Source organism: Pteropus vampyrus, unplaced genomic scaffold (genome assembly GCF_000151845.1).
Source record: "Pteropus vampyrus isolate Shadow unplaced genomic scaffold, Pvam_2.0 Scaffold109, whole genome shotgun sequence".
In the NCBI taxonomy this organism is placed as follows: domain Eukaryota; kingdom Metazoa; phylum Chordata; class Mammalia; order Chiroptera; family Pteropodidae; genus Pteropus; species Pteropus vampyrus.
The window spans coordinates 1051336-1074112 of NW_011888890.1; the positions used below are offsets into that span (position 1 = coordinate 1051336).

A 22777-nucleotide genomic window follows, 5' to 3' on the forward strand; every position below is an offset into this window, starting at 1 on the left:
TAATACATAATAACATTTCACTATGTAGATATCATCTGAAGTTCATTTCCTTATTACTCCAGTGAGTAGTCAGGGCTCCAATTTTTAATCCGTCATGCCCACTTTGATGCAGTGGGGTGTGGACCTGTTAGGAGCTTAATCAGAAGGGAGAGAGGAGCTATCTCAAGCTAATCACACATAGTAAGGAAGACAGAAAGGCAGTTACACATAGAAAAATACAATGACTATCTCATAGAAAAGGGGAGGCAATTCAAAATGTAGCAGAGTATTTCTCCCCACCCCCAATTCCCCAAATACTAAGGAATTTGAATCTACAAGGAAAATGGAAAGAGTTATTTTACTAAAACTATGAAAGGCATTGGAAATATGTCAGAACTGCTTTGGCACCCACAGACAAAATGCAACACCATAGGTCCCACTGGGTTCCACTCCTGCGGATGAGCTGTAACGTCTACCGGCAATGACCTTATAGAAGTGGGAGTGGGTGGGAATCAGGCATCTGGGTAGCCTGAGAGAAGCACCTGAAGCAGACTGCTGTCACCTCTTTCATGCATGTTGGCATGCAGCACAATCTCTACAATGGGCAGGCATTACTCAAGATGAGGCAGAGTAAAGAAGAGAAACAGTGGATGACACAATACTTGGACAGCTAATAGCATTTGCTCACAAGATACAAGAAACAATACTTAAGGACTCTGGCAAAATAAGTGGGGAAGATCATGCAGGAGGTCAGGGATCCCTCAACAGTACAGAGAGTGAGACTTGGAAAAGCAGAGGTTATTGCTGTGACCGCCAGACTGCAGGGCCCTTCCAGAAACATGGTTTTCAAGTGTTACATAGACCACTGTGAATCTAAATAGCTGATACAAAGGCCAAAGATCTTAAAGCAATTTGGAGACATTCATATAGTAAATTCCCTTCATCTACCAAAGGAAATATGAGTATCTCTGAGGCAGAGCAGCTGTTTAATGGTTACAGAGCAATATTACACAACAGCTTAAGCCAGGAAGCAAAGAACAATTCGGCATTTATGTGATGCTGTATTTACACTACATGTACGCTTTTTAAAAAAATAAAATTGAGTAGGAAATAAAGACCTCTGCAAACTGAAAACTCTCAAAGGAAATATCAAATTATATTATTTTACTTCTTTTTTTATTTTTCTCTAACAAAAGCAACAATAAATCGCTACTCAGAAGTTAATATAGTGTTTAACCTCCTTTACAAACAATAAAAGAGGGACACAATGGCATATCTAACTGTTAATATCTCAAATTATAATCAGCACCATTTGAATGTTAAACAACATTTACATAAAAAATCCAAAGGACGACTGATAATGCTCATTTTTATAGTCTGTGTTCTCTTCTTGAAATTAAAAATAAATAAGCCACAGAAAGCAGTTATTAAATTCATGAAAGCTGTCTTCAAGTATTTGAAGGACTAGCAATGTAAATGGTGGATTAGACTTATTCTGCATAGTCCCAGGAACTGTTTTCTGGCCCAATAGACTGATCTGTCATCCAATAAGAAAAGTCCCAGAAAGGAATGTGAAAACTTGCAAAGGTAATAATAACCAGCACACGCCAAGCTACTGTGCTTAGATATTCAAAAGCATTAATTCTCATATTCCTCACAATTATCCTACACCTTGTCATGTTATTGACACCCTTTTGCAGATGACAAAACTTGTGTCTACAGAGTTAGGGAGTTTCCCAGTGGCTATAAAGACCCCCAACAGATGTAAGAATTCTCACTTTGAATTGGAAATTGGATTAGAGCACCTCCAAAGCCCATTACAATCCTCAGATTCCACTTTTCTACATGGCTGTTTCCTGTTAGTTTTCTCGCATTGCTCATTTGGAGAAAGAACAGGACACTAGGTATCTCACAGGCATTTTCCAGCTCTGTGATTCTAATTGTTCACTTCTTTCTACAGAGTGTAAAAGATGTCTAAATCCTTTGGTTTATGGATGCAAAGGGGGAGATAAGATTATTACACACTAAGTTATATGTGTGTGTGTGTGTGTGTGTGTATACATATACATATATACATATATATACAAACATACGTATATATGTATGTGTGTATATATATACGTGTGTGTGTATATATAAATATATAAATATATATATATATATATATTTACATATATATATAAAACTTTATATAACTTCAGCTACCACAACTAACCCTTGGTGATTTTCAAGTAGAGGTGTTACAAGACATGACTTTACCTTCAGCTTCTCAACTGATCTGAACTGTCCATGATTAGGGATGAAATTTTGATTATGAAACAGACATGCTAATCACTGCAAAGATAATGAAATGATTCACTGCACAGAGACTGAACCTCTGCCTACAGCCAACATTAACACTCTAGTATTAATTTAGAATTAGGTTATCTTTCAATATGAAATGTAAATCTCTGATGGTGATTTAAGTGATCTGGTAGAGTCAGAAATATTCTGACTTTAATAGACTCTGATAGTACTGATAGTACTGTATTAATATGTAATTTGTGTATTTTAGTATTTTCTCCAAATTCATTAAATTTATTCCTCCATATATAATATACAAATATAAAATTGAGATCAAATTTAAGTATACTTACACCCTGCTTTTCCCAATTAACAGTCTCTTTCCCTTTAGATTAAATAGTTTATCAAAAGCATGATTTTAATGCTTGTACTATAATACATTGCATAATGTATCATACATTATTTGACCATTCTCCTATTGTTTGGCATTTTAGGTTATTTCCCATTTTAGAAAAAAATATTATAAACAGCACTGCCATTAACATCCTCGTACACAAATCTCTGTCAGCAATTCTCATCATTTCCTTAGGCTGGAGTTCCCAGAAGTAAAATTACTGGGTCAAAGGACACACACTCTTTTAAAGCTCTTGGTAAAAATGGTCAAGCTACTTTCCATAACGGTTTTTGCCAATTTATACTCCTTCTGGCAGATCATGAGCATATCCATGTCACCACCCTACTGCCAGAATTATATATTACACATATCAGTAGGGATTTGTTTTTAATTGTGGCAAGTTGATAGAGAAAAAATATCATTAATTCTATAATTTTCATTTATTTAATTATAATAAAGTTGGGTTTTTTCAGATACATATTCAATACTTCTCTGAACATAACATTCTAAAATATGTAAAATAGAAATCGTGCTAGCAGAATTTTTTTATTTATAATATTGATGAGATTACTTCTAGAGGGTCACAGTTAATGATAGTGTTGATTATTAATTGATGATTGATTTTTTTTCATCATTTGATATATTCACTCATTCCTACTTTTCTCAGAGTTTTAAACATGTTTTCTGATCAAAATAATTATTAAATATTTTAAAATGCTTTTTTGGCATTAGTAGATCTTACTCTTTTTTTCTTACAGTATTTATTTGTTACATATTAATGAATTCTTAGATTATATTATCATGCTTGTCCATGAAAAATAACTCTTAATTTACAGTTGAATTGGTTTACTAATAGTTTCTTCCAACTTCTCCATATGTAGTTGGAATAACCTTTGTGGGAATTTGTGTATATTATTTGTCAAGTTTTCATATCAGGGTTATGTGCATATTTCATAAAATGAGTTGGATAATAATCTTTTTTTTATGAAAAGAATATGAAAAGTTCTTTAAAGTTTGGAAAACTTACTAGTAAAATCGTCTTCCCAGAATATGTTTCAGAAAAGATTCTTAGATAACTTTGAGTCTCTCCTGAAAGTTACCCTACTCCTTCCTGTTTTCTTTTCTGGTCTTGGGACAACTGTATTATGTATTTTCCATGAATATCATTAATTCTTTCAAATTTTTAATTAGCACAATATTTTATGGTTTACTAAGTGGACTATGTCTATTTTTACAGTACAGTAATACTTAACATTTAATTAAATAATATGTTAAATTATGTTAAACTATTCTAAAAAATCAGATCTGCCATTTACTATGCAAACCTAAGGTAAGTTAGGCAACTTTCTACCCCTCACATTTCTCTTCTCTAAATTACAGATGATAATCATAGTACATATAAGTTAATAGGAAAACTGTATATTGCTTTCAAATAATAATAGAGACATTTCAAGAGTGGGAAATGGAAGGTAGAACTTCCAAATTAACAAAGAGAAAACAAAACACAATGAGTAGGAACTTAAGACAGCAAAAATAAAAACATAAGATGTAAAAATAATCAATAGAAAATAAAATAGAAAAAATAAAATCAAGTATATCAGTGATTACAAAAAATATAAGTTGACTGAATTATCCCATAAAGAGAGCATTAGATTAAGTCAAGCAGATAAAACTCAGCTATTTTCAAGGAACACTACACAAAAAGATAACAAGAACAAAAGGTTGAAAATAAAATGGTAGGTGAAAAGAAAAGGCAAATTCAAACAAAAAGAAAACAGTGTCAATTAGCAAAGGTTAAGATGGCAGGTAAGATAAACGGCCATCTTACAATAAACAGGATAAAGAACATTATGAATGGATAAAAGGCATAATTAATGAAGAAAAGAAATCACCAATGCCACACACATGCATCAAATAATATTGTGGAGAAATGAATAAAACAAAAACTATTAAAATAAGGAAACTTGAAAAATAATTATACATAGTGAGAATTTTGAATGCATCTTTAGAACCGAACATGACTATTAGATTAAGACTAAATTTATATCATTCAAATACACCTTGTGCTTTGTTGTTATGTCCATGGAAATTTTATAAAAATTAATCATGTACTTTACCAAAGAGTAAACAAGTTCTTTAAAGTAGAGACTTTTTCAGGTCATATTATCTCATCTTTGGAAAATAAAACCAAAACATAAAAAATAAAAAGTGACTGAATTTCCTAAACTATTTGAAAATTAAAAAAAATAAGCCATGAATCAAATAGAAAAATCAAAAGAAAAATTATAAACCATATAGAAAGCATTTTAAAGAAAATGACTGAAAAAAAGAAAAAATTATTTCTGACAAGACAAACAGAAAAATAACCCAAGAAAAGTTAAAAAGAGGATTAAAGAGAAAGATAAAATTAGTGAAATAAAAAAGAGAAATATTTAAAACAAATAAAAGGAAAGATGATTCTTTGAAAAGATAAGCAAAACAAAAAAAAACATAAACCAAATAATTATAAGGGAATAACACATGCAACTTACTGACCATGATTTTAAAAACTTAAATGGGTAATTACTTCCTAAAATAAAAGCAATCAAAATTGAGCAAAGTAGAAACTGAATAGACCAATTACCCTAGTGAAGTGGTTCCCACGTTTTGCTGATCGTTGGAACCACCTGGAGTTGTTGAAAAACAACTTATGCTTGGCTTCCACCCGCAGCTATTCTGTTTTAATTGGTATAGATGTGACCAGGACATAAGGATGTTCTAAAAGTTCCCCAGATGATTCAAATGTGCAGCAAAGTTTAGGAACCACTGAGCTAGCATGTTCCTATTCAAACTGTGGTTCCAGAACCAATAGAATTGGCATAACCTGGAAGCTCGTTAGATATGCAGAAACTCAGGCTCCACCCCAGACCCTGGGAATCAGAATCTGCAGCTTAAGAGATCCACGGGTGATACATATTCATTTTAAAATTTGAAAACCTTAGAACAGAATAAGAAAGTGATTTAAAAACCACCTTTTAAAATGGCACCAGGTACAGATGGCTGCACAGCTGGATTTTATCTATTCCTTGCCTAGCCTTTAAGTTCCAATACTATTTACATGCTCCTGGGCCTTAAAAAACATGGCATTTCCTTATGAAGAAGGCTCTCCTTTGAGCCTTTATTAGCCCAGCAAAACTTAACTAAACTTGCAACCTCCCACATTAAAACAAGGCAAGCAAACAACCAACTAAAGCCCAAGCACATATACAAATGCAATTTTAAGACTCCTAAATAAAACTGAATATATCCAATTCATATATTCCAATTGAATACAGCAATGATATCAAAGGAACAATGCATTATTACCAATAGGGTTTATTCCATGAATGAATGCAGTTCACTATCAGAAAACCTATCAATATGATAAAAAAAAAACAAAAACACTGACCATATCAATTGAGCTGAAAATGTACTTGACACCAAGAATCAGGATTCCCTAATAACAAAGCTAAGCAAATATAGAGATAAAAGTAAACGGTAAAGAGTCTTTAGCAAAACCTGACAACAAATTTTCCTAAAAGGAGAAAATGGGTTTGTCATTCCTAGTTATCCAACCTCCTCCAACCTCCTCCACTTTTCTGTTCTTAAAAATCTAATCTGCAACTAGACCAACCATAAAAAGACAAATGTTGCATGACTTCATTTAGATAAGGTATCCAAAGTAGTCCAACTCATACAAACAAAGCAGAATAGTACTTACCAGGGTTGGGAGGTGTGGGGAATGGGGAGTTGTTATTTAATGGGTACAAAGTTTCAGTTTTGCAAGATGAAAAAGTTTTGGAGATTGGTTGCATAACTGTGAATAAACTTAAAGCTATTAAAATGTATACTTAAAAATGATTAAGATGATAAATTGTAAGTGTATTTTGCCACAATTTTTAAAAATTGTGATCTGGAATTTGGGACCCATATAATTGTTACAAGATCCTTGTTTATATATATTCAAGAACTACTCCTTACATTGTAATTTATATCCATAATCTTATTTATAATGCTTAGGCATAACTCTGTGCTTAATTGACTACTGTTCTCATTATTAGCTTATATCTACACTTATATTTATAGCTATATATCTGAGGATTTTCCTGTTCCTAAATGTTTATCCTTTATATCACTGATTATTTCCACAATATCAGTTCTATTTCTTATTCTTCTAATGCAGAATTTAATTGTATGGAAGCAACTTTAGTTTTCTTGCTATTTTTCCTTATCTCATATGGTACACTCTGTTCATGAAACTATTCTTACATCTATTCACTTTTCATGTAAGTCCTTCCTTTTGAGCAAATTGTTTTCTGAAATTTTCTTCTAGTTCTTCACTTTCAAAGATATGTTTCTTCTGAAAATATTTTCTGTTGTGGTTTTCTCTTTACTTAAAGGATAGACGATCTAGATTTAGAGCTTTAGCCTCAGAAAAGTGTGTGGCTTTCCCTTGGATACTGTGAATAAAGTCTATCGATATAGGTTAAGGCTGAGGGCTATAGAATTGACGTAATTGGATCTGAATTCCTACTTTATCATTTACCAGCTGTACAAACTTTGAGTAAATTACCTAACTGTAATATAAGTAAATAATAATAATAATAATAATAATAATAATAGCAGGTACCATTTATTGAAGTGTTTATTATATGACAGGCTCTGTGCTAAGCACTTTAAACTACCTCAATTCAATTTCTAAGTTTGTTCCTTTTTAATTAATGACTTTAAATAAATACTTTAACTCTCTAACCCTTCCAATTCCCATTTGTAAAATGGGAATAATAATGCTGAACTCATAGACTTGAGGTGAAAGATTAAATAAGAACGTGCATACAAAGTGCTTAGGGTTCAATAAATGCTTATTGCTAATGCAAGTATAGTTGTATTACTAGTAATAGTGTTAAAGTTGATAAGTACAGCTCCTAACCATTTCCCAATGACGGCTGGTCCTTCATCTAATGAGCCTCTAAAATAAAGAAATGGGGTCTTGTCACCTCACCACCTAGATACATAAGACCTTACCAAGTAGCACCTGAAAACCGATACTTTCTGTAATGCGAAGCTCTAGAGGGACAGATGAGACCAAGTTTACAAAAGGCCATGTCTGTGGTGCTAAGAGTTAGGCTCTAGCCCAGAGTGGAAAATTTTTGAAGGAAAATGGAATCAGATTGTGAGATGTCTTCCCATACTTCTTCTCCTCCTCACTCCCTCTCTCTCCTCCATTTCCTAATCCTGTTGTTCTCTGGCTTTATAGCCTTTTAAATTGATAAGGAAAAATCTCTGACTCTCGGGGATGATAGCAGGGATGAATCAAATGCACATCTACAACTTCTCAGGGAACCAACACTGCTATTTTTCAGGGATAAAAGACAAGAAAATCTCCACTTTTAAAATTCAATCTAACTACACTGATCATATAGTTAAGTGATAAGTTTCCAAGATTCTACCAAGTGGTTATCCTTCAGTCTCAGTTTCAGTACACTTAGAAAAAGGTTTTAAGGCTTTATATATTCTCATGGAAATTTTAGTGAAGGGCTGGGAGAATCTGACTCAGAAGTCAGAAATATGGACTTTATATTAAATAGCTAATGATAATTATTTTATATACCTAAATAGACCTAATTTTAAATCTCACTACTCTCAATTAAAATTTTTGAAGGCTTTTTTTTTTTTTGGTGATAGAATTTGATAAGATGTTCCTATTTGTATAAAAATACAAAGGACCTAAAAATGCTTTTTTAAAACTTATTTAAAAATTTATTATAATGTTACAGAAATCAAGAAGACATTTTGGTGTTGGCAAAAGATCAATGAGACGGACCAGAAATAGACACATGACTACATGGTTATTGATATTTGATAAGAGTGGGCAGACAACTCAATGAAGAGAAAAAGTCTTTTAAACAAATGTTGCTGGATTAACTAGATATCCATATTTAATAAAATAGGACATCAACCTTTACCTCACACCATGTGTGGTATATCCATATAATGGGTTACTATTCCAAAATCAAAAAAGAATAAACTATTGATACATGCAACTACAAGGATAAATCCCAAAGTCATTATGTTGCATTAAAGAAGTCAAAAAAAAGGATACAAGCTGTATGATACCATTTATATAAGATTCTAGAAATGTAATATATAGTGACAGAAAGTAGATCAGGGGTCATCTGATGATGGGGGTAGAGAAAGGGATGGATTCCAAAGCAGTCAAAGGAAACTTTTAAATAAGATGGAAATGCTTATCATCTTAATTATGGTGATAGTTCCATGGGTATATACATGTGTCAAAACTCATTGTGTACACACACACACACACGCACACACACACACACACACACACACACATATACACACACATATATCTCCTTCCTTTTCCTTCCCTTTCATATATATAAATACAATAGACAGATATGTAATGTATTTATGTAAATTATGCCTCGATAGTAGAAAAAAAAATTACATCCTTAAGCGAGTGATCTATAAGCAATGGTCTCCAAATTTTTAGAAAGTGACAATATTCTATAATAAAAAGAATCACAAGTGAATGGAAAACATTCTGTGTAATCAGGAAATTTTTGAAGATATTAACTACTATCAGTCATGTATTTTTTTCCCACTTATATCAAGCTCTCTGACCTGTTCCCTCATTCATTATCATGTAAACTAGCAACATTATAGTACACTCACTAAACAAAGGCATAAAAATAGCAAAAAGGCCTTCTCTGTAATTCATCAGATTAGAAGAGAAACTCAATCCATCTGAGACAAGTATTTTGAATCAGTAATTACATTAGAGCACCACAATTCTCAGTCTGGTATGTCCCTACAAAATTCATCATTAGACTATGCTAAAACAAATTTTTGAGCTTAGAACATCCCCAAATAGTCATCAATGGGGTGTGATGTGCCTACATGGCAAAAGAGGCCCACTGTAACTGTCTCTATGAAACACCTGGTTTTCCTGGCTTAGGTCAGGTTCTGGGCATAGGGATGGCCTCACTACTGCAGTACAGCTTACAATTTATTTAGCCTGTTACTGGTCTAAGCCTCCATTTCATAAAATTTTGGACACTATCTCTGGCCAGGCATTGCCTTAGATGTTAGGTTTATAAATAAGAGAACAATCCTCACCTGAAATAGTTCAAAATCCATTAAGGGAAACAGATAAGAAAATAGTGACAAAAATGTAGTAAGTGCTATAACTGTAAAATTGTACTGCAGAGAGGGTCTAGAGAAGTCGCTCTGACGATATGTCAATGGAGCACAGGCATTCTAGGCATAGAAACAACATGGACAAAGGAGAGGCACATGGCTAAGGCTAAGGCTGAATGCAAGGTCCAGGTGGGCAGTGGAAGAGAAAGCAGGAACCACATCATGAAGACCCGTATTAGATGCCATGTTAAGGATTAGATTTAGCCTAGAGTCTAGGGCACCTTTGAAACATATAAGGAGGGGAACAAAATAAGCAGATTTGCACATAATGGAGATCAGTATGGACCTATAATAAAATTTTCACAAGGATGATAACCTGAGGCAAAAATACCAGCTACAGAGATTAGGAAAATTATTTAAAATTCTAGATGCTCTAGTAAAAGGGACAGAATGTAAATATTTTTAAAAATAACAACGCATTAAGATTCAGTGCCAACTATCATCTTTTTAAAAATATTTTGCCCTCCTCATCTAAAAGTAACCCCAGCAGTGGCCTTTCCTCATCCCTCTGCTCCTTTATCTATATGTTCTTTCAAAAACTCATAGATACTCCCTTCTTCACTTGTCAACACTGTGTAAGGTAAGGTAATTCATGTGGTTTATTTCTGGATAACAACTAGAACATATTAAGTATACAATGGCAGAGTGCTTTATTATGTTCTGATGAAGATGATAATTTTATGATCCTTACTTACCTTTTTAGAAACTATTGTTCTGCTTAGAAAGTAGCTAAACTCAGAAAATGACTGCAATCCAAAACATCAAATTTTGAAACCCAAATTCTAGTGTATTAAAAAAAAAAGACACAACATAAACAATGGAGATAGCATCTTATAATACATCGTGTCATTTGTCATTTGTACCTGCTGGTGGCCTGTGCACATCACCAGAGTAAAGGACCCCACCAAGATCCAAGGTAGCCCAGAGAAATGCACACGTACACTCACACCACTTTCCATGTGACTTCCTTGTATTAGTGGCTACCTGGAGCCTCCTCCTATACCCCCAGAGATCTCTGATCCCCAGGCTAAGAACCTCCAAATCTCTATCCTAGACTGTAGTCCTATACCCTTTTCTCCAGGTGGCACTAGGAAAGAAAACAAAAACAAAAACAAAAACAAAAACAAAAACAAAAACAAAAACCAGGGACCACATCATGAAAGGCTATATTAAGAAGGACACAGCTTTACTGAGATATAATTTAAATACTCTTTTAAAGTGTACAGTTCAGACATTTTTTAGTATATTCAGAAAGTTGTAGGACCATCATCAGTATCTAACTCCAGAACATTTTTATCACCTTTAAAAGAAATCTCATACCTATTAGCAGTCAGGTACCCATTTCCCCCACCGCCCAGCCCCTGGCAACCACTAATCACTTCCTGTCTTTATGGTTTTGCCTGTTTCAGACATTCCATATAAACAGAACCAGACAATATATGAAAAATAAATACATCATGTCACTTTTTTCCATGACATTAAAAAGTACATGTGGTGATTTTAATAATGATAAACTCTAATCTGAAAGTCAAGTGGTTTTCTTGTTTTCTTCTTCCTGAATGCCATGGGGACATGGATATGCTCAAGGTACGGAGTGAGAGTGGGGCAGGGGAGATATCTCTAATTGGATCAAGAATTAGAAATATTTCAGTGAAAACAGGAGTCTGACCCTATTTTTATTATATAAAATAAAATGAAAGAGTGCAAGGTCCCTGAAGAGCAGCATACAAGTCAAAATACCCAAAAGGATTTGTAACAACTTTTAAAACCAAAATCTCATTTTTCTTAAATTCTTCTTCCATCAATGACATTATTATACAAAAGCCAATAAGAGTCGAATTACCACACAAAGGTCTTTGATTTAAATTACTTGATATTTTGATACTCTTTTATAGTTACAGAAAAAGAAAGACAAAATGAGGTTTGAGTAGGAGATTTGCCTGATAACTTTAAATCATATGAGATAGAAGTAGATTTAAACTCAAGTAGCTAAATCTAGGTAATAGACTTTTTAGTATTTTATTCCACTTGCAAAATATTACTATAGATTTGTCCCCTCTTTCCAATTATGATGCTCTAATATACAAGTAGGGGTCCACTGGCTTTCTTTGTATAGGACAATATATCCAGGAAGCTTAGGTTTTTCAGTGATCAGTGATTTTAACCAGCCTGGAGGAAGTCCACTCTTATCTATGATACAGAACAACCCCAGCTTTCCAGCTGTGAGGAGGAAAATGCTTTGCATTATTAAATTGTAGCCATATGCTCCAAAAGCAATCCTTGTAAATATAGAGAGGGAAAAGAATTTAAATTGAGAAGAAACATCAGATGCAGGAAGTCATTGTAAAAAGAACCCGAGATACTTGAGTGAAAGAGCAATGACAAAAACTGCGCAGAGCAGTGGATCTAATCACAATGTAACCTAGGGATAGTTATCACTGAGACCTCTTTTCACATGGGATCTCTAACCTTCCCTTTGAGAGACGTGGATATTAGACAAAGAAAGAAAAATATATTATAGCGGTATCTTCTAAAATGTGACAAATTGCAACCTATTTAAATGCAAGGCCTCCTGACAGTTTTCTGGAACTAGGTGCAGTATAAATTAAGTGCCTACATCAATATACTAAAAATTCACTTGGACTCTATGTTACCTTATGACATCATTTCAGATACACAAGATTCTGCAATATGGTTATCAAGTTAGGAAAAACAAAAGCTTGAATAATGAACTATAGCCCAAGAACTAGTTTTTTTCTCTCACAGTTTTGTGAGAATATTTACTGTGTTTAAATTACACTTATGATTGTGTACTGAATGGGTCCCTGACCTATATAAATGCAAGACACATGAACCTGGAGAAAAGTTGGAGCAGAGGACAAGATGGGGGCTATTGAGCTCTAGCAACCATAACATCACGCTGCAGAGGAAGCCCCCTCCTTCATCAGTGCCCTGATCCCACAGCCCCAGAATCTCTCAGGTAACATCTCTCCCCAAGTTCATTCCCACTAATGCAAGGGTCACTCAAGATTCACCTCCATTATCTCTTCACTCTCTGCCTGCTACCCTTTGTCCCAGCAGCTACAGCTGTCACAACTGCTCGCTCCCAGGGACTCAAGTGTGGCACGCACTATGAGTGCCAGGAGCCCCAGACTCAGTCTTACTAAAACATCTCAACAGAAAGATTTCTCATTTCTTTCTCTTTCACAGCAGTGCATACTCTTAAATACTTATTTTTCTCACTTTATCACAAGGCAATGTACCACACTAAATGGTATTATTTATTAGGGGAAAGGGAGAAGAGACAAGGAGAGAAGTAATAATAATGTAGTGGGAATACCACTGACTTCAAGTTTTGACCCATGGGGGAAAAAATGACTATTTTGCCAATAACTAATTGGGACCTTGGGCAAATCACTTAACCTTTTTGCCCTATTTTCATAAGTAAAGTGGAGAAGTTGGACTCACAATGTATAAATACCAACATCCTGTTTTCTTGAGTTAAATAATGTGTCTGAAAGCCATCAAGCAAAAAAAAAAAAAAAAAAAAATGGATTAAAGCAGTAAATTTGTCATTTAAAAAAATTTAACTTTCTACTTGTGGGTGAGATTTGTAAACAAAAGTTTACAATATAAAACACCAATCATAATAGAGACAAAGATGTCCAACCCTGCCTGGGGGAATCTGATAGGATACATGGAATAGTTTGAACGGAAAGGATAAACAAATTTTGCAGGTGGATATGGTGGTCGTGGCAAAGAAAAGAGCATAGCACTTGGAAAAAAAGGAAAAGGAAGGGAACTTGGTATAATTAGTTAGTATCTGAAGAGCATTTCAAACCATGACACAGAATATGAGTACATAAGGAGCAAGCCATCAAGAGCTTTTAAGAAAGTCAGGTTTGTGTTTTATGAAGTGTATTCATTTATAGCATCAGAGAAAGAAAGAATGAGGAAAAATAGAGGCAATTTTAAGGTTTTTGCACAATTTCAGGCATAAGAAATAATGTCTAGAGCCCAAATAATGGTAATGGGATCGGAGAGTCCTTTAAAAGGACAAGATGAATGGATATGTGGCTGATGAGAAAGACAGTTCTTCGAAAAGAACTCATGAGCTACTCTAACCAAGATTGTCTGGGTAGATTCTAGTAGCCCCAACGTGTCTTACACAAAGAAAAATTCAAATCTATTGGAAAAGAAAATGACTTGAATTTTGGAAATGTTAATGGGTTACCCATGGGTCACATAGAAAAACGTGTCCAAAAAGCTGTTAAGCACATGGGCCTGGAACACTAGAAGAGAGATCTGTTCCAAAGGTACACATCTAGGAATAACAAAAAGTGACTGCACCTAAAAGTCATGGGAAAGAGGTGGGTGGGGGAACAGAGAACACAGAGAGAATGAAAGACAAAAATCTGGTTAACTCAGGGAAGAAATCACCACAAGCAAGTGAAAGAAAACACAAAGGTTCCTGGATTACCAGAAAAGCACAGGCAACAAAAGCAAAAATAAACAAGTGGGACTATATCAAACTAAAAAGCTTCTGCATGGTAAACAATCAATAGGCAACCTATAGAATGAGAGAAAATGGTTACAAACCGTATATCTGATAAGGGGTTAATCTCCAAAATATATATGAAACTCCTACAACTTAATAGCAAAAAATAATAACAATAAATAACTAATAACCTGATTTAAAAATGGGCTAAGGACTTAAATAGACTTTTCTCCAAAGAAGATATATGAATGGCCAACAAGTATACCTTAAAAGGCTCAATGTCACTAGTTATCAGGAAATGCAAATCAAAATCACAATGAGATATCACCTCACACCTGTCAGGATGGCTATTATCAAAACACAAAAGACAACAAGTATTTGGAAAATGTGGAGAAGTTGGAATTCTTGTACACTGTTGGTGGGAATGCAAAATGGTGCAGCCACTATGGAAAATAGTATGAAAGAGCCTCAAAAAATTGAAAAAAGAACTACCATGTGATTCAGCAATCCCACGTCTAGGTAGTTATCAAAAAGAATTGAAATCAGGATCTTGAAGAGATATCTACACTCCTATCTTCACAGCAGCACTATTGACAACAGCCAAAGTGTGGAAACTACCTAAATATCCATTGACAGGTGAATGGATGAAAAAAAGAGGGTATATGCATACAGTGAAAAAAAAAAGAAAATACTGTAATACCTTGCAACGACATGGATGAACCTTGAGGACATTATGCTAAGTGAAAGAAGCCAATCATAGAAAGACAAATGATGGATGATTTCACTTTTATTATGTACCTAAAATTGTCAATATCATAGAATCAAAAAGTAGAATGGTGGTTGCCAGGGGTTGGGGGCAAGGAGGAAATGGAGAGTTACTAATCAACAGGCATAAAGTCTCAGTTAAGCAAGATGAATAAGCTCTAGAGATCTGCTGAACAACACTGTGACTATAGTTAACAATAATGTATTATAATACACTTTTACATTTTTTAAGAGGGTAGATCTCATCTTCAGTGTTCTTACCACAATAAAATTTTTAAAAAAGTTCTTTACAGTAAGGGAAAAGTTTTAAGTAAAGCATGGTCAACTGAATCAAATTAACGCTCAAGAATATGGAAGCAGAAACAGAATGAAAAGGAGTCACTGGACTCCTATGATAAAAAATCATGAATTTAATAAGAATCACTTCAGTGAGGACAGAAGCACAGTTGCAGGAGAAGTCAAGAAGGGATTTTAGAGTATTTTATGTCATGTCATGATAAAGAAGGGAGAGGTGGGACACTTGATTAAAGAACGTTGTCTGAATGAGGGGCAAAGATGCATTTTTTTAAAGTAGGAAATAAATTGCTAGGATGAAGTAAGCAGAACAAAGGAGATATACGGAGAGGGCCAGGAAAAGTAAGAGACAAAAAATTTTCAGTGGAGATAGAAGAGTTGGTGGCTTCAAAAAAGTAGTAACACCATGGAAAGGCAAGTGGGAAAAATATTTATACAATGTTAACACAAGGACTAAGAGATAAAGTCTTGCCAGAGGAAAAGCAATCTCTAATGAAACATTTGTATTATTTCTCTTATCACTATTAAAAACTATGTAACAAAATTTCATTTTATATTTCCTTAGATGTCAAAACGCTTAGAACAAAATTGACTTTATAAAAAAATTACAATTCTATTTCACCATGAGACCTGAAAATGCTTTTTGCCTCTTTTATATAATCTCTAACATTCTATGCTTATGCTTCGTATCTTGATTTGTAACTTTGTCTCTGCCATTGTTAGTCTTTAGGAGTGCAGGGTAAAAATCCAACACGCTTCTCTTTGGTTCAACATCGAATGATACTTCCTTCAAGAAGTTTTGATCAACCCAACTAAAACAGAAAGTAGGATAAAAAGCCCTCACTTTTACCAAGCCCTGCTACTTGTCAGGTATGTTCTACCATCTGATGCTTACAATTACCATGGATATAATTGACTGCTGAATTCCAAAGAAGTTGGCTAATCTGCTCATGCACCTCATGGTCCTTATGATCACTGTAAAACATAAGCATTGATTCAGGGGGGAAATTTAATTCTAAAGTTAGTGTTCATCTATAGAACAGTTCTTTCTGGACTGTTTATTGTTCTTAGTGTGGAATGATGTATATTCCCAACTCCCCAAAAACAAATGGCTGTCTCTACTCCTTATTTTAAGCTGACTCAACATTAGTTGACCCACACTCTATCTCCTAGAATGTAATATTTAATCCTGAACTCAGCGAATAGTGGGCATTCAGTTATATTATTTGTTGCCTAATAGAGTGGGTGATTGGGAAGATATGGAAAAAATCTCCTTTTTTTATAACCTTATAGGATATTACTAAATTGTCTTTTTTCCCCAAAATTAATTATAAATAATCAGGCTAGAATCATTGTAGAGGCGAGACACGGTGCCAATTGCTATGTGGATTAACTTTTGAGGAGTGGGTTGTACACAAGTATCCATAAGGTAGCCTGCAAAAATAAGCCGAGGGCTATGTGTCTTTGTTTTTTTAAGAGTAATTTGTGAAGAAAACACTTTCCTCATCTTCTCCTGCTTTACTCTGAATTCTACCTTAAATCTGTGTATTTAAGAACTTTACAGAATATGATGTCTTCAAAAAAGTTAGAGGATAAAAAAGAATATTTCTGAAAAAAAAATCTGTTAGGAAAAAATATCCTTTGATTTTAGCACTGACTCACACCGACCTCATTCTCAAATTACTTAAAAGCTTTACCTACAACGTCAGGTCTTACCACAGTTAACCAATCCTTTTAGTGTCTTTCTATTTATACTTTTATGAATAGAAAGACTGTTTATAGGCTGTTGCAGATTGTTTAGTGCTAAAATTTAAAATTATTTCTAAGTATCATGAAATAGTGCATTTTCCCCCAAGAAAAACATATTGATTCTGGTAGATACAATAAATGAGGATATGCAAAGGGTATAAACTTATTAAACAAGGAGTAAATGGGCTGCGATTAAAAATAAATTAAATTTTCTTTTTTTTAACTCTGAACACCATGTTCTAAGATAAAACATATTCTATAAGGTCCTTCAAGGACAATGTAAATTTATCTGCCTTTATATGCAAATAGTAAAGAAAAGCATTTTATTATTTCTATCACTAGTAGAGAGTATTATCAAGTTTGTCCCAAATTCTAAGTTTTAGGGAAAATAACAAAGTGAAATATTAAGTAAATATGGGCCCTAGTGATCTCAACAGATGACAACCAAAACTACAGATGCTGAACTTATTTTCTTGATAATTGGTTGGTTTTCATTAGTTTCATGACAACCCTTTGTTGGCTTCAGTCTCAGTATCTATAAAATAAGGTTGGGGAAAGAACAATCTCAAAATTTTTAAAACTTAAAGAATTTCTTAAATCCAAGACAGATCTATCGCTATAGCTAATAGATACTCCTTGCTTAATTTATTCAGTTATTTCTTTGGTTCCATCTTTGTTCCAGAGAGGATATAAGGCAGCTTATTTGATATACACCCAATATATTATCCTCATGGTTCCCAGAGGTTTCCTTGTAAGACTACATGCAAAAGTCAACACAGAAAATAGCACAAGCACTCTATAAAACTTGCAAAAAAGAAAAGTAGAATAAATCCATGTCATTCCAAGTAAGAAAGCTAGGGTTAATGATACTTAGAATACTTAGAAAGTTTACACGATAGAATTTACAAATACTACCCTAGGATTCAACGTGTCTGTTATATTTCTAGCCAAGTGAGAGTGTCCCACAAAAGTACAGCCTTCCTAAACTTCAAAATGAGGTATCAGTGTCAAACTGAATTAGAGGCAAAATTTGACTTCTATTTTTTGGGGGGAGGAATTTTATTTTAATTTTAATTTTTTTTTTTTTATGTAACTGAACATAAACATAGGACTTCTAGATTGCCTTGTTTTCCTTGGATATTAACCATTCTAGTACTAGACAAATAACAGATTGGGAAATCTAAAAGGGCACAGCCCAAGAAATGTAGAGACACAAAATAATATAACAAGTCAAAGATAATTTTAAAAGATTATATACCAATCACACATTTCATAGAAGTGGCAGTGCAATTTTTAATTATTAGAAATAAAATCAAATCTGAATATAATATAAGTCCCTAAATTAATGGTTTACCCTCGTTTGGTCCAGAACAGTCGTTTGCTATAGTTGAGAGAGGATGCAGTTCTCTTGCTTAGAAGGGATTAATCTGATGTTCAAAAAGATGTAACTGAACATAAACATAGAACTTCTGAGCCATAAACAAGGGAAATGTGCATCACAAAAAGTGAAGTGGCTCCATGCTTCTTGACCAAAACAACAATGTGATATCCTCGGGTGCCATCAAATCTTTAGAGTACCTTAGCCCTGAAATTGTTATGGAGCCTATTCCCACCATATAACAAAGAATAAAAACAAAATATTAAGTCATAAATAGTATAAAGATATGCCATGACATAGTATAAAGATATGCCATACTTAAATGCTTTTTAAAATAACAAATATCAGATATCCCAACTCTCCAGAATGTGCTGTTTTTGTTTGCCTGTGTTTGATTTGCTCACTAAGTACTAACTCCAATCAAGAAACTCAAGTTAAAAACTAAAAAACTATCTGTAGATGTCCATACTACAGTTTGGAGAACTTTAAGGTCACCCTCCACAAGTTCAGAGGAATCAGCAAGGAAGTGGTCTCCATGTCAGACAGTCAAATCTGATACTGGAGAAAAGCCAAGCCAGAGTGGGTACCCAGTCTGTGGGGAAACACATGCATCTGCATTTATAGGAGGATTTGGATGGGATTCTACCTTCATGTCAACAGTAGGCAACAGATTTCAAAGAGCCTTTATCCCTAAAAGAGCTTGAATTTTTGCTATTTCTTCCCAAGCTGTTAAGAAATAAACAGGCGTAGATGGTAGCAATTGCCATGGGTTGCGCATCTCCCAATGGAAAACTACCAGTGATAATAAAGTATTGGCAATCAAGGTGATCTTTTTCAAAAGTTTAGCTCCTCTTTGTTATAATAGTTAAAGCAGCCAAGTGATTTGATTAATTCATTGCTTATGGTAGAAGATTGAATTTTCCTACAAATAGACTATGCTTTCTCCAGATACTGATACTCAACTTTGGAGATTTCACATTTTAGCCAAAACTAAAATATAGAGATGAAAAGGGCCTCCTAAAGCTAAATTATGCTCTAAAATACCAAACATGGCTAAACTTATGAAAAGAGCTTTTAATAAGTATTACTTATCCCAACAGATTGTAAATCAAAAAAATTAGTAAGTTCTGATTTTTTCACATTTCAAATTAGAAACTATTCTATGGTCCTAGTAGCTTGATATATTTCACAATGTTATAGAATGAATTCTTAATTTTATCAAATAGAATTCCTTAATAATCTCTATGGTTAAGGCCATGATATATTAATATACAGAGCATGTTAAAATGTTTCTGAAATCATCAAAGAAAATTCTAATTATATTGCATTTAATTTTAGTATTACATGTTTAATGATATTCTACCTCTGAAAAAATTATAATCCATGTACGATTTATATATATATACAATATTCAACTAATCTTATATGCATTTATTTACAACATCTGAGTTTTAGGACACAGTTCTCAAAAAAAAGGTTTGATTTCCAAGAAAAATTTATAAGGAAAAAATATCAGGTGTTCTACCTTAACTGTTTCTGTTTGCCATATTATATGCAAACAGGTAGAATAAGCAATACAACACCGAATGTTGCCGGAGCAAAATTTAGCCAAGCTTCTTGACAAATATTGAAAAATCAAATTTTGACTATAACTATTCAAAGATTGTTCATTAAGTTCAAGTAGAGAACATTTTTAAGGATCTTAATTCTTTCTGTACATGTTCAGAAATGCATTTCAAACAACATCTTTATTAATTTCAAATCAAGCTGTCATTCAAATACAAAGAACATACCCTTTATTTAGTCTGACTTAAAATAATTTAGCAACTTTTTCTATTAAAGGTTGTTTTTTTTCCTCCCATTCTTTGTGAGTGTGAGGGTTTATAAAAAAAAAATGTTTGGATACAATTTACTTTTGGCTATCATGCTACATAGGGAAAATATTAGCCAACTAAAAAAAAATTTAGTAAAGTTAAAGATATCACAAGCTAATGAAATTTTCTCAACTTCAGAAAATTTCTGACAAAATTTATTATATTCTAAATAGTTTTTCTTTTTGATTCTAATTTCTTAACCACACAAAAGTAAAATAAATTAACTGAATTTTATATTTAAAACTGTTCAATTTTGTTAATCTTTTGTAATCTATTTGTAATAATGTTAAATGATTTTGATGAAAGTAAAGAAAAATCAACTTAGTATACATTTTAAAATCTATGTTTAATTAGGACATTTTACCTTTGAAGTATATACTACTTTTGTCAAACATGATTTTGTATAATACAGAATAAGTTAATATGTAGTTAGAAAAGGTAATTTTTCTAAGGTAAAAATAAAGAGCAAAATACATTTGAGACTCAGAATGAAAAAATATTCAGTTTTGACTTTGCATTTTTACTTGAATAATTATGTGCTGTATCTTTCTAACATAATTTTAAAACAAGACTAGTCTGACTTATTTTCTTGTAGTTTTAGAGTTCTTCGGATATTTCAACCTCATGTTAGCAAAGCACGATGACAAGGAAGATTAAACCATTAAGGCCATAAAACCAAGTGTACCTGAGAAAACTTCTATTATTACTTTTTATAATTTGGGGGGGGGGAGGTTATTTTCAATGAAAATACAGATGAAATTATCTGGAGAGGTAGAGGGCATGTATGGTTAGTTTGGACTTTTTTGTTTGCTTTGTTTTGTTTTTGTTAGTTTATCTTAAGAGTACTATTTTACCAAAGGCACAGATATAAGTATGATTTTTATAAAATAATAGAAATTCTTCTTTGTACTAGTTTTATCTCATATGAAAAGACACTTCCTAAATCAATATCAAAATTACTATATATGTTCAGATTTAAGAGCAATAAAACCGTGAGGACAGCCAAGTTATAAAAGCCTATTTTCAGATCTGGAACAACTTCTGAAAATAAAGAGGGTATTTGGCATGCATTATAGTAAAGGAAAAGTCCTACTTTCATTATTTCCTGATTCTGGGAATTCAATAAAAACCTTACAGAATAAAAACTTGTTTGCAAAAATCCTTCACTGAAAACACCATAACACCTTATAATAAGAGTATGGAAATTTTTACTTATTATTTTTTCTTGTGCATTTTAAAAGAAAGATTAAAAGGTTTTCTGGCTTTTCAAACAATGACTTTTAGCACCTGAAAGGAATACAACTAAAATACATATATATTCATTTTCAAAAAAAAAAAAAAAAAAAAACCCCAACAAAAATTAAAACATTGGTGATTAGGTAAATAGTGATGATGCCAATATAGAAGTATTTGCCACTGAGAAGGACTCACACAGAATCACATCTTGTCCTGACCATACCTGCCTGCCAGAACGAAATCGGCAGCTGACCAATTATGGGGTGTTTATCTATACAGTGGTACCTTTGTTCTCCAACAATGTCAGATTGCAAACGTCCTGGAACACATATTTACCTGGAGGATTCTTGGCAGGATCATTGTGGCTTGGACTTCCTGATTGTCCAGAATCTGTAGAGAAATCACAGAAAATGTTTTCTTCTTAATTTGTTTTGAAAGAATTTCACAATCCTCAGAAGGACTTTAAAAATGTTTTTTAAGATAGAACAATGAAGTTGAGTGTTTAAATAAAGTATACTTTCCCAAGCGTTTATGCAGTGACATTTTATTTATCAAACTAGGTCAATGTCTGCAAGTATTCCTACGTCAAAATTGAAAAAAAAATTATAAATCTATAATATTCTTGGGGTAGAGCAAGGCTTTTTGAAACAAAAGGTTCAGCGACAAAGGCGGTTTGAAAGTTGGACCTGTAAGTAGCAATATGAAATAAAGCAGATAAATCCCCTAAGATGCAATTTGAGTATATTTAAACATGCTTTAAAAACCTGAAAGTTTTTATTCAATGACCAAGATACACCAAAATGAGAGTCCGTTTTTCCAGGATTTCATGTGCATACACACATATCCACTCCAATAATCCCCCAACCTACTGGATGCAGGCCCAGATTTGTCTGCATTCCATAATAGCAATCGATTTGCAAACACCAAGAAAAGCATAAATTACTAGATAGAAACCATCATGGCTTTGTGGAGAGCAAATTGTTGGATCAATTTAATTTCCATCTGTGATAGACGGAGAGACTCTACAGATAAGGAGGAAGAGATCAATGTTCTATATCTGAATTTCCTACCCTGCATTATTCCTCCTT

At 33.3% G+C, this 22777-nt stretch overlaps 1 protein-coding gene across 7 annotated transcripts in view; it reads right to left on the reverse strand.

Moving 5' to 3' along the window:
- NFIB (nuclear factor I B) overlaps positions 1-22777 on the reverse strand; it is a 220183-nt gene that overhangs the window by 72490 nt on the left and 124916 nt on the right. For all 7 annotated transcript variants that reach the window (XM_023533691.1, XM_011365297.2, XM_011365293.2 and 4 more), the window contains exon 3: positions 22026-22079. In XM_023533691.1, the coding sequence (XP_023389459.1) occupies positions 22026-22079 (54 nt within the window). The remainder of the gene's footprint in view (positions 1-22025; positions 22080-22777) is intronic.